The sequence below is a fragment of the Pseudorasbora parva genome, chromosome 8, assembly GCF_024679245.1.
Source record: "Pseudorasbora parva isolate DD20220531a chromosome 8, ASM2467924v1, whole genome shotgun sequence".
Taxonomy (NCBI): domain Eukaryota; kingdom Metazoa; phylum Chordata; class Actinopteri; order Cypriniformes; family Gobionidae; genus Pseudorasbora; species Pseudorasbora parva.
The window spans coordinates 33871012-33884702 of NC_090179.1; the positions used below are offsets into that span (position 1 = coordinate 33871012).

General features: G+C 40.7%; 1 protein-coding gene across 5 annotated transcripts in view; it reads right to left on the reverse strand.

The window, feature by feature from the left end:
* Positions 1-13691, reverse strand: part of dscaml1 (Down syndrome cell adhesion molecule like 1) — a 166472-nt gene that overhangs the window by 39668 nt on the left and 113113 nt on the right. For 4 of the 5 annotated variants that reach the window (XM_067450992.1, XM_067450993.1, XM_067450995.1 and 1 more), the window contains exons 4-8: positions 11554-11700; positions 9325-9603; positions 7485-7760; positions 6466-6762; positions 822-1094 (exon numbers count right to left, since the gene is read on the reverse strand). In XM_067450992.1, coding sequence (XP_067307093.1) covers positions 822-1094; positions 6466-6762; positions 7485-7760; positions 9325-9603; positions 11554-11700 — 1272 coding nt within the window. Of the gene's footprint in view, positions 1-821; positions 1095-6465; positions 6763-7484; positions 7761-9324; positions 9604-11553; positions 11701-13691 lie in introns of those variants that run through there. The other variant, XM_067450997.1, reaches the window with a different exon arrangement.

Genomic DNA, 13691 nt, shown 5'->3' on the forward strand with positions numbered 1-13691 from the left:
TCAAGGAACTGCAGTTTAACTCACTTCCGTAGTGGCTTCAACTGAAACTATGGTTGCCGCTTGGTGAGGATGTGTGACCAGTAGAAGATTGATATGTCACGATGTAACCTCTTAACTGAATTAAAATAACTTTTTGCAGTAAAGTCGAGTAGATTGTATATTTTTTACATTTTGTGTGTATTATTTTTGAATATGTTGAATTCATCTTTATAAAAAAGATGCGGCAGGGCATGATGTCATATAATTTTTTTCCTCATGCTATAAGTCTAAGTGTGACCACAGCTTTCGTTTGTATTGTGTTAGTTTGAAATCAGATAAAGACATATATTATCATTCATGTGTCTACCTACTCTTGTAGGCAGTTAAATTGCTCTAGTAGGTTCACGGACCAGTTTTGATCGCTCCAATATGGTATAGCGGTTCACAGAAACAACCGCTAATGAGGAATCTAGGTATATATAGATCTATGGTACATACTGCACTACACCTGCGTGACAGCGGACGTAAAAAGGATCAGGCTTAAAGGGTACATAATATACACAGTTTCTGCCAATCTCATGTTAATCATGAGTATCTATAGAGAAGTACTGCATACTTCATATCTCCGAAGAGTCTTTAGTTTTATAATATTTATAAAAGACAGATACGCTGTACTGGTTCTTTCTGAAAACTCATGGAGGCATGCAGTGGGCGGAGTTAAAGAGTCAAGAGCACAAACACACACACAAACACAGCATTATCCCTGGATAACTTGTGATAACTTTTCATCTAAAAAACTTGTGACATAAACATCCCCAAAATAATCGGTAGCAAGCACTAACCTTTGACGGTGACGTAGACAGTCTGGCTGATGGAGAGCTGGGGTTGGATAAGCACACTGCACTGATACGCTCCCTCATCCATGCCCTTCTGCACATCGCTCAACTTCAGAGTGCCGTTCTCGTACACCACCTGACGATGGTTGTCTGGCAACGGCACTATGTCTTTATACCACTTGATGGAGTAATAGGGGTAACCAATCACACGACAGTTAATGAAAGTGTTGCGACCGGCCACGGCTGTGATGTTCCGCATGGCCCGGATACTGGGAGGACCTGCAAGAGAGAGAAAAGCAAGAGCAAGGAAGAGAGAGAGAGAGATAGAGGTAGATAGAGAGAGGAAGACAAAAAAGAGGGAGAATGTGGCGGGTAGAAAAGGGTAAAAGAAAAGGATTTGAGAAAGAGTGGGAGATGGAAGACCAGGTTTTGCATGGATATTTTGGGTAAAGAAGGGAGAAATGTTGGAGGAAGAAAGCAGAAGAGTGAGTGGTGGAGGGGGAGGAGGGGGGTTAGAATGCCCTTGGTCTTCACAGCACAGATTGAGGTGTAATAGGTGTTTGCATCTAAAGTTTCAATGTGGCTTGTAACGTATCCTTGATCAGAGCTTGGCACAAAGGCACATGCAAACCATGCCTTTATAAATTCAGCAACTGAATGAGGTGTGTTTTTGCAGTTACATTAATATGCCAAGTTAATGGATTTAATAGTAATGCTATGTGCGGCGTAATCTTAATAAAATACTAACCTAATGTGTTTGTGTAGGCAGAGTGAAAATACAACATCACATTTCATAGCAACGTCCCAAAATACACATTTAAAGGATTGAGGACTGCGAGAACAGAGGCCTTAGAATTATTTGAGTGAAACTGTGCTATGTAAGCCTGCTTATAGCTAAGTCATTTAAGTTTGATAAACTAAATAGCTAAAAAAATGACATTTGAAAAATAATTCTACAATGCTTTTTGTATGGGAACTGGTCAGTAGCAGTCTGAAGTCTGAGGCGGCATTCACACTGACGTCGATTTTATTGTTGGAGTTTGCCAAGTCGCTGTACTGACCTCATGAAAAAAACTGCTTAAATTAGCCTAAGCTGGATAGGCTGGTCTGTTTTGAGCTTTTAAAGGGTTTGTTCACCCAAAAATGAAAATTCTGTCAATAATTGCTTATCCTTATATTACCCTAATGTCATTCGACACATGTAAGACCTCCGTTCATCTTCGGAACACAGTTTAAGATATTTTATATTTAGACTAAGAGCTTTCTGTTTCTCCATTGAATGTATGCACACTATACTGTCCATTTCCAAAAAGGGAATAAAAACATCATCAAAATAGTCCGTATGTGACATCAGTTAGTTACTTAGAATCTCTTCATGCATTGAAAATACATTTTGGTCCAAAAATAACAACTAAGAATTTATTTAGCATTGTATTCTCTTCCGTGTTTGTTTCAATTCGCAAACAAAGATTTGAACGGTTATGAATCAGGGTATTGATTCATGATTTGGATCTTGTGTCAAACTGCTGAAATCACGTGACACTGGCGATCAGAATTCTAAATCGATATGCCGATTCATGACCATTCAAATCTTTGTTTGCGGATTTAAAACACACACGGAAGAAAAGACAATGCTGAATAAAGTCGAAATGTTTTTGTTAATTTTGGACCAAAATGTATTTTTGATGCTTCAAGAGATTCTAATTAACTAACTGATGTCACATATGGACTACTTTGATGATGTTTTTATTCCCTTTCTGGAAAGGGACAGTATACCGTACATTCATTCAATGGAGGAACAGAAAGCTCTCAGGCTAAATATAAAATATCTTAAACTGTGTTCCGAAGATGAACTCTTACGTGTGTCAAACAACATTACAGTACGTAATTATTGACAGAATTTTCATTTTTGGGTGAACTAACCCTTTAATGCCAGCTAAATCAGCTAAACACAAGGTTAGCCAGGCTAGGAGGCCAGCTTCAACGCAGGCTGTTGATTGCTTCTACGAGTCTTGCTCGAATTCAGTTTCATGAATCCCTTGAGCATCACTATCTGGTAATCACTGTGCATTTGTACTTTTCAGTTTTCGCAAATTTGTCGTCATCTCAAATCACCATCTATTGTTGAAACATCTATGTCGCTGCAAAACACCTTCAGTGCGAATGCCCTTTCAAGTGATTAGCATATGCTAACAGCTTCTGGTTCTTGCTAGCAAGACCAGTCGTTGCCAATTTTGAAAAGGTTAATAATGACCGATTCGTGTTTGTTTTGTTTTCTTTGTTTTTGGGCTGGCTTTCTTCAGGACTCTGCTCTCAGATCACACACGAGGATGGAGGGGTATACAAACAAATGGAGGGTGAAGCACTCTGAAGATGTGAATGGCCAATGCCTGAAGATGCAGAAAGTAAAAAGGAGACAAGGTGGCTTAGGTGTAAAAAAAGAGGAACCGAAAGTACGAGAAGACGTAGAAGGACATTTTGTTTCCCTCAAAATGGAGGGCGGATCGGCTTATAAATCGTCGATGGGGCATATGGAGATTTTATGCACACAAATATTCTCATCCCCTCTAACAGCCCACTCCTCATCCTCGTATCTCTCTCTTCTTCTGTTATTCTCTCTCCCTTTCTCTCAGCTCAGCGTGCGTTGTGCTTTGAAGTCACCGCTCTGACAAGTCAACCCTGATGTATTATTCAAGAAGACTGTCGCACAGTATCCCTCTTCTCTCTTCTTCACAGTTATTCTCTGGCTGTCTTTCTATTTCTCTATTTTTCTTTTGTTCTCAAACACAATATATGAATGTATGAACTTAGATAAGGATCCAGAGAGTAACTGAGCAACTCTATTGTCCTGTTCACAGGAAGAATGGGCCTGATTGCTCACGGGTGTCTGTGTTTGTTAAATATTGTGTTGCGAAACTATCATCTCAAAAATAAATGTGTGTGCGTGAGATGGATAAGAGTATGTGGTAAAGTCAATGCTGTCAGTTTTCATGAGCGCACTGCGGTCAGAGTGTATTAGTCAGGCAGTGGTGTTTTAAGACTATATGAGTGTGTCCATGAGCATTGGGATCATTCGATGTGTGTATGCGCACTAACTGTGGCTCCCTGGCAAGGGGTCTCATTCTCACTGCGATGATTGTTCTGGCATGTCTCCTTAAAGCAGACAGATATGTCATAACTGAACATTTCAGAGAGAGAGAGAGAGGAAGAGAGGGTGAATTCAACAGGCCTGTCAACACAAGTCAATCTCACTCAGACGGCACGCCCACCGACCGTTCACCAACCGTCTGATGCAAATTATGCACAAAACTGTCTCGATCTGGCAAACCTAATCTGATTGGCTGGCTTAACGCAACTTCCGAGAGTATGACGCACTGGGTTTTATCTGTCCAAGTCTTTGTTTACAAGGTACTGGGTTGATAAAACAAGCTCTACTGAGGATGTAATAATTACTGGAATTTTCAGGTAAGTGGCATCAGATCTTTAAAAAGATATTAATTTCAGAGCGGAGGCCTCTTTTTTTCTCTTTTACCAAAACGTATCAGATTTTAAAATGAGTTTTTAAGGCACTTAGTTTCAAGTTAACAAGGTAACCATGAGTACTTTGTCTGTGAAATAATCAGTACTCATTACTTATTGAACATAGTTAGGTTTAGACTGGGTAAACCCAGCCTGATCAGCCAGCGATTTGATTTCGTCCTGCAACTCAGTCTGGAAACCTGTACATTCATTTCTACTGCTTTTGTTACACTTTTGCAGGAACCAATCACAGGCTGGCTTATCCACCTGGCGTGCTATTGGCGGGTTTGACACGATGACGGATAGAGAAGCATTGGGTCATTGCCTTTTTATCATGCCTCTTGTGGTCTGATTGGCTGAAGTACTATCCAATTGCATACAGAGTCATTTGAATTATGCTCATTTATCACGCCTCTTGTGCAGTAGAAAATACAGAGCAGACTCCCCAGACCAATGTTCAATTTTTAAATTAAGCTTGGTCTGGTGATAGCCAGACAACGTTAGTTTAGATGCCATATTGAATTAATTGCAGATGAAAATGAGGCTGTAAGGGATAGATGTATGGCCTTTACAACGACAAGCTCTATATGAGAGTGCCAGATCATGTAATTTTTACAACTTTTATGGAGATTTGTAACCCTGGACCACAAAACCAGTCATAAGGGTACATTTTTTGAAATTGAGATGTATGTATCAGCTGAAAAAATAAGCTTTCATTTGTTTATGGTTTGTCAGGATATGACAATATTTGGCCGAGGTACAACTATTTGATCTGGAATCTGGAATCTCAGTGTGCAAAAAAATCAAAATATTGAGAAAATCGCCTTTAAAGTTGTCCAAATGAGTCCTTAGCAACGCGTATTACTACTAATAAGACATTGTTGATATATTTATAGTATGACATTTACAAAATATCTCTATAGAACATATCATCTTTACTTATTATCCTAATGATATTTGGCATAATAGAAAAATCGATCATTTTGACCCATACAATATATTGTTTCCCATTGCCTCAAATATACCTGTGCGACTTATTACTGGGTTTGTGGTCTGGGCTCATGTTTGTCTACTTGAAGTTTTTTAGCTGATCAATTAAATCGTTAAACATCACAATCCTTTGAACACACTTTATTCTATCCCTTACAGCCTCGTTTTGATCCCTGTCAAAAACGAGTAAGGCATACACACTGACTAAGGTATATTGAAATCCCAATACGTCATAATATGAAAAAAGATCAGTCACTACTTTTTTTTCAAAGCTAATTTATATTTTTCCCTCACACTGGTCATCTAATAATAAAAAAGTCCACTAATCTTATATTATCTCCACTCTTCTCCGCTCACTTCTCTGCACTCTGCTTCCCCTTCTCAACTTGCATTCTCTCATCTGGTCTTTGCTCAGTTTTCTCCTTTCCCTCCCCTTCAAGTTGTTTATTTACTGTCCATTTGCATCGTCTTCTCTTGTCTTTGCTCCACTTGTTTAATCTCGTTTCCATCCTCCTCGTTTCTTCTTTAAGTTTTTGTCTCCCTTTTTCACCACTTTTGTTCTCTCTTATCTTTTCCAATCAGAGTATTTCCCCCAGTTTCTACCCTTCTCTACCATTTCAACTCATCCCTTCTCCTCTCAGTCTGGTTTCTTAGCTGACGTGTCTCTTTTCTCTTTGGCTTGATGGTGTCTCCCTGTTGCCAGCTCTCCACTCTGTCCCAGAACAGCCAGGACACCACACGTGTGCCAGCCAGCCGGCGACATTGAGACAGAGACACCGTGTATGTGTGAAAGAGAGGAACAAAGACTCAGCAGATGGAGAGACAAACAGAAGAAGTGGAAAGATACAGAGAACACAAACGGATGATCCGACAGTAGAAAGAATGCTGTTCAAGATGAGAAGACGCACAGGTGACAGTGCTGCGATGAACAAACAACATAAGACGCTCCACCCACACACATACACCCACCCGCCCCACCCACCCACCCACACACACACACACACACACACACACATACAATGACACTTGAGTCGATCAGAAGGGATGACGTCTGGACTTGAGATGAGGTGGAGGAGTTCAGGGGTCGGGGAGGTGGCGGGTTATAACCCTAAACGTCTGAGATTGAAAAGTAGACAGGCACCTCTTACGTTTATGCGCGCTTGGTACTCGGCGCTACCGGCCGAGTTGCGTGCGGCGCAGCGGTACACGCCCCCATCGCGGATCTGGGGGTTGGTGACATTGACGTGCGAGACAGTGGAGCCGTCGGAGAGCGTGTACTGGCTGGCCCGGTGCGCCGAGTCCCGCGCTACCGGCTCGTCGTCCAGCGTCCAGGTGATGGTGGGGGGAGGGGCACCTTTGGCCGCACACATGAGAGAGAAGGGCTCGCCAGGGGCTACCACGCGCTCACTGAAAGACGAGACGATCCGTGGGGTGCCGTCTGACAGGAAAAAGAGAGAGGGAAAACAGATAGAAGACTTTATAATCTTTGGAAGGCACACTGCTGAAATGTTTATTTCACATAAACAGCTCAATTTTTTAAAAGTTATTAAATTGTTTTACATTTTATGTCACTAATGCTCAATTGCACTATGAATCTGTTTTCTAACCAGATATGACACTGTAAATTTGAAAAAAAGTTAATTTGTACAATAATTTGCACTTAAATCAGAGATGGGGGTTGTGGATAATTTAAGCAAAACATTTGCTTAGTTTAAAATAAGCTATACATTTTAAACATGTTTTTTTTAACATCAAATTATATATTATTACCGTTTCATTCTACTTTCTAAAGCTGGAAATCACAATATTTTTTTTTTTCAGTTGCTTGGTTCCTTTCTGTTTCTGTAAATTAAAAACGTATACAGTGTGTATATATATATATATATATATATATATATATATATATATATATATATATATATATATATATATATATATATATACACACACACACTGACTGTTATGGTGTTGCTTTGTGCAGTATTTCATTTTCATCATGGACAGCAAAAGTTCATGTCACTGGAAACTTGTCTTATCATGCCTGATTAGGATAAATAATAATAATCTAACTTTGGAACTTTAAAGCCAAAAAATAAATCTAACCACTGCAGAGTTAGAATCCGAACCACATCCTTCACCACCATCCCATTATCCACTCACCCTCAAGCAGTATGATGGAGAAGTCCTGTGCGGTCTGACCCTTACGAGTGGCAAAACACTGATATGCCCCTGAATGTCTTTTCTGGGCTGCCGTGATGAAGAGCGTCTCGTTGTGGACTCCCTGGATGGAGAAGTGCTGGTCAGGCACGATGGGTTCTGTGTTGCGGAACCAGGAGACGGTAAAGTGGGGCGAGCCCTGAACAGCACAAGACAGAATCACTGTGCTGCTGATGCCTGTTTTCAGGTTCTTGGGGGATAATGTGACTCTCAGAGGCTCTGTGGAGAAAAAGAAAGACAGAGAGAGAGAGACAGAGAGAGAGAGATGCTTGAGTACGAGGGTAAACCTTTAAATAAATATGTTATTGACAGAATATATGACAGACAGACAGACAGACAGACAGACAGACAGACAGACAGACAGACAGACAGACAGACAGACAGACAGACAGACAGATAGATAGATAGATAGATAGATAGATAGATAGATAGATAGATAGATAGATAGATAGATAGATAGATAGATAGATAGATAGATAGATAGATAGATAGATAGATAGATAGATAGATAGATAGATAGATAGATAGAGAAAATGTCAGTGAGCAATAAGGCAGCTGGTGTTATGTGCTGGAGGCCTCAGTGCATGATGGTGTGTGTGCGAGTATGTGTATGGGTATGTATGTGAGTGTGTGGCCTCCTCCCCTCCTGTCCTGTCAGAATCTGTGTGAGCAAACTGGTGTGATGTGCCCACCGGCTAAACGTCCAAATGTCCACCCCACCTCCCATTTTTCTATTCCCCTCTTCCTTTCACATTAAGACTCCAGCTAATACCATCCAACTGGTCTAAGATCTCTCTCTTGCTTGAACACACATACACACATTCCTGGTAGAACAGGGGTCAGACTGGAGAGGCCACAACAGTCTTCCTGTCCTCTCATATAAATTTCTCTGTAAGTCAGCGAGAAGGTGGCAGAGGCCTATCAGTGTGCCAAAATCACTTAAACACAAATGTGCTTAAAAGCTCACTCTATAGTATACTCCGTTCAATATCTCTTTCTCCATATGACACAGTTGCACATGAGATATGGGGCATTAAATTGGTCCGATGGCATGGTGTTGAACCCTCTCCTTCAAATAAAAGGTTGTGGATATTCCAGGAATTTGTAAGAGATGGACAAACAAATCACTCCATAAACTCCAGGCCCTGTTTTTTCATGATTGGGTTAATCCTTCTACTTCAAATGGTGGGTACTTCTTAAGGGAAGCCAAAACCCTGGGACAAGTGTTCTCTTCCCTGTTCCTGGAGTTCCAACTCCAACACACCTGAGCCAAATCAAGTTCTTCGGATTCAGTTGAAAAACACAGGTAGGTTAACTGAAAGCAATTTCAGAACTAATCTTTCTGTAGGAAGGTTTATCTCCAGAAACAAGGATGAGGACACTATTGATTTGCAGTTGCACATTCTAAATTCTTTTGTTAGTTCTGGAAGACCATCCCAGTCAAAGAAAAACAGTTCTAACCCTACTCTTACTAAAGGTTGAAAAGAACAAGATTATGCCAAGTATACATGTTCCTGGATATTCTGTTGGTCCTGAAAGAACATTCTAGTCGAGCGAACATGATCCTAAACCCTATTCGTAGGCTCATAAGAATGGTGTTAAAGCTCCAGTCGCAGCCCTATCCCTATGCCTATGTCTTACCCTAAAATCCAAGTTCAGGAACGTGGTTCCATGATGAACAAGGACTTATTTTGTAAGCTTGTAACATTTGAAAAACCTACCCGACTACTAGTTCTTCTTTTTGTCACTCCCCGCTTTCCCTTTATTTCCTTTTTCTCCTTACCGATGACATTAAGGTGTCCTGTGACCTCTTTGGAGCCGAAGCTGTTGGTGACTTCACAGATGTAGTTTCCGGAGTCTTCCAGGCGGAGATCGCTGATTGTGAGGCCGGTCAGTCGCCGCGTCCAACGAGAGTCAGCTGGAAGTGGCCTCCCATCTTTCAGCCAGCGGATGGTGGGGTTTGGGTAACCGGAGGCGATGCAAGGCAACTCTATGCTGCGCCCCACTTGTACCTCTCCTGACTGGAAACTGTCCATCACAGAAGGCGGGGATTCAGTGGGGTCTAAAGGAAAGAGAGAAAGTTCTAAAACCAAGCAATTTTATCCAATTATAACAACTAAGGTACTTTACATACATACATCTCAAAGATACATTAGCAAAACTGCCTGATTAATTCTAATAGTCTGAATGAAATGTAGAAAATAGCTTCATTTCCACCATAATTACCCAGAACAATTTGTCACAAATACTGTTTTCCTAGGAACTCTTTTTTTCCCCCAGACCTGCTGCTGTCTGTGTTTCCATCGCGGTCTAAAGTACCGTGAAGATTAGTTCGTTGACGTAGGACTACATCCGACAATATTACATTGGTTGTATGATTCGAATAGCAATCACCTCTTACTGCACGCACTGCAACAGACTATTAAAAATAGTGGTTGAAATAAAATGCTAAAATGCTTGAGTCGACCAATCAAAATGCTGCATGAATTTAACCAATCAGCATGTTCAGCACCCAAGTTAAACCCCCGAAAGTTCCTGAACTTTGAAGAAGTACTACCTCACAAGCAGGGCCATTTCGAGGGGGAAATATTTACCCGGAACTTCAATTAGACCCTGTTCTCTGCGGTTGAAACACACAGAGTAACACCCCAAAGTCCCTAGTTCCTGGGGAAAGTTCCTACAGTGGAAACGCAGCTAATATTTATCATGTTTAACAAAATTACAACCATCTGCAAGATCCTTTGACTTATATTAAAGCAGCCAATTATACAACTAAAATGTTGTATTATATGGTTAGTGCACTATAGGACTATTCACACTTAAAATATATAACCCTGGGTCATTCTAAACCCCGGAGAAACAGAATCCTGGGTTATCTTTATTCAAGTTTCACACTGATCATACTATACCCGGGGTTAACAGTTATTCCCAGGTATTCATAAACTGCCATTTCACACTGCACATTCCTAAACCCCGGGTTAAAGTCCTTATTTGCATATCTGTAGAGTCAGTGTTACTGACTGGAAAAACGCAGCATGTGACTGGTTTACATAAAGGCTCTAGCATTGTAAGTCCTCATATAACACATTGCTGACTGTAATATCAAGGGTTTTTTTTTATGAGTGAACTTTTCAAACTATAAAAGCTAAGATAGAAACGGTCTCTCCTTCACTCCAATTGTCACGTTTTCCATCACCCTTTGACATTTCTACCATACACTGAAACAACTGTTTATATATTGTACGTTGCAGTGTGTTTTCATGATTGCCCAAAGCTCATGATTGGTTGATGGTTGCTAAGCACCTAGATGTTAAACATTCTAACACCACATTGTTTCATAATTTACAAAAGCGGTGCTAACCTCGCTCCAGAGCAGGGTTTCATAACCCTGGGTAAAAAGCGGGGCTAACCCAGCATCTAAATTACAAATGCGAAATGCTATTTTACACATGGTTAAAATCAGTGTTTAAAATGCAGATAACTCAGGGTTAAGCACAGTGTGAAAAGCCCTTATGATTGACAAAAATTACAAAAATATCAATTCACCCTCCGCCGCAAATTTGACTGAATCTGCCCTTTTGTCCGACAAAGCAGTCAGGAGAGTTAGTAGATTAACATCGGTGGACTTGACCTTGAAAAACGTTTATTTTAGTGTTCATTCATGTTAATTTGATGCTTATCAATGAACTAGAAGGAAGAGATTATTGGTTCACGTGTAGCTTTAACTGACGCACTATAGCGATCACAACACATTAAAGAGCCACAAAACGGTATTTATTGTTAACATTTCTTTAAAAAAAATTCAAATTTGAGATTTTGTTTCATACCGAAAGTAACTTGCTCTGTCCTGTCTGTTGGTCTGTTGTTAGTGTTCCACGATATATTCTCTACGTAAGAATGTGTGTGGTGCGAGAGCTCCATGGCTTGTCGGACATAGCAACAGTAACTAAAGGGGGCGGGTCTTTGCGAACGGTCAATTGCCCAACAAACTTACACAAATGCTCATACTCACCCAGCACAGAGAGACGAGCCCCGTTGCTCTGCCTGGTTTCTCCGCTGTATTTGTGCTTGGTGATGCAGCGGTATGTAGAGAGGGCGTCCTCTTTCTGAACGTCAGATATGTAGAGGGCCCCATATGATGTCAGGAAAAACCTGTTACCTGAAGACAGAGAAGAGGAGATATTAACAAGTGCGCATGAATTTCATTGCATTGACCCAAAAATACAAAAAATAAATAAATACATAAACCACTGAAGCCTTTATGACTCTCAAAAAGTCTGCTCAAAGCCAACTTCACATGCAAATCTTCACATAGATAAAATAACCATCCTTAGACTTTTACAAAAATCCAAATGCTAAATTTTGTACTGAGATACAAATCATCCAGAAATATGTCTCCAGCTATCACATACAAAAACTAACGCGCGTTCAGATATGAACGAATTTTTGAAGGATACAAGAAGTAATCCATTACAGACTAAGAAAGGGAGAGTGTTTTAATATTTGATGTGTATGTTATTGTAACAGTATATTACTGTCACGTTCATTTCACATCAGTGAGGCCTGACTCCACTCTGATTTATCTATGCATCCATGAAGGCCGTATTTTACATTGCAGCACTCGCCCAGAAGCCAGAAGTGGATGATAAATGTTTTTAGCCCTTCTCATTCAATTCAGTACATTTTAGTCGTGAATGGTTCTGACGCAAAAAGACTTTGAAGGTATGCGAACAATATGTTTCATGTATGTGTTTATCAAGTCCATTTCATAGCGAGGCAGACTTTATACACACTATTTGAACATACGTATCTACACTGTTTCTCTCAGGGGGCAACATCATCCAAAACATCTGAACACCTAAGTTAATACTTAATTGAAACATAACTGAGAAGTCTTGAGGGCTATAAAACCACCGAGCTAAAAAAAAAAGGAGTGTGTAGAGTACAAAAAAGAGTGTGTTCTGCTAAACTGCACATCACTGGCCACAATAACAACAGCAAAGTATGTCAGTGTGTGAGAACAGTCAGTCGCTATGTGTGTCCTAGATTCTCCAGGCAGGCACGGCACGTGGATTGGGCCAACCGCTCCGTTATGAAAAAACTAACTGGACTGGAAATGTAAAAACTCACAAAACACAAGTCCGACACAAACATAGATATAAACACACTTTAAGACCAAACGTTCAGCTATAGGTCAACATCTGGAGTCATATCCACACTATGACTCATTAAAAACATGGAGATGTGTTTACACTATATATAGTTGACTGTTTGCCATGTGCCGTCTTTATCCATTTATATTAGGACAAACTTGTGCATTCAAAAGTCACTCAACAAGACACAACGTTCCTACAGAAAGCAGGATTACCCAGTGGGAAGAGCATGTGTGTGTGTGAAGGATGGCGATCGATGCGTTTTATGGCTCGAGAGCTTCATCCAACGCAGATTTATGAAAGCGGAGAGGACAGGCTTGACTCGGCAGCCCACACACACACTCCATCACTATAACAAGCAGCTCTCTCTCTCTCTCCTGCTCTCACACACACTCACACACACACACACACACACACACACACACACACACACACATACACACATACACACACACACACACACACACACACACACACACACACACACACACACACACACACACACACACACACACACACACACACACACACACACACACTAGCTACAGACAAACAAAGACAATGGCTGGAAACAAAGATAAATTCAGCGTGTGTCTGTGTGAATGTCATGGCCATGTGATAAGACAATGAAAATGAAGTATGTGTGCACAGATTTGTGTGTGTGTGTGTGTGTGTGTGTGTGTGTGTGTGTGTGTGTGTGTGTGTGTGTGTGTGTGTGTGTGTGTGTGTGTGTGTGTGTGTGTGTGTGTGTGTGTGTGTGGATGAGTGACTATTTGCATCACAAAAATGTATTGCTGAATGAATATTCGTATGACAGCTAAGCACGAGCATACGTGTGTATAAGTGTGTGTATAGACGCAACACGGTGTCTGTGTAGGTATTGTTGTCACGCTGAGTGCTAGGCCCAGCAAACTGTAATTTAAGAGTCGGCCCTCGCGCTCCAACCTGCATATTAAGCCTTACAGGATAATATGCACTTGGTGACTTTAACCCCCTA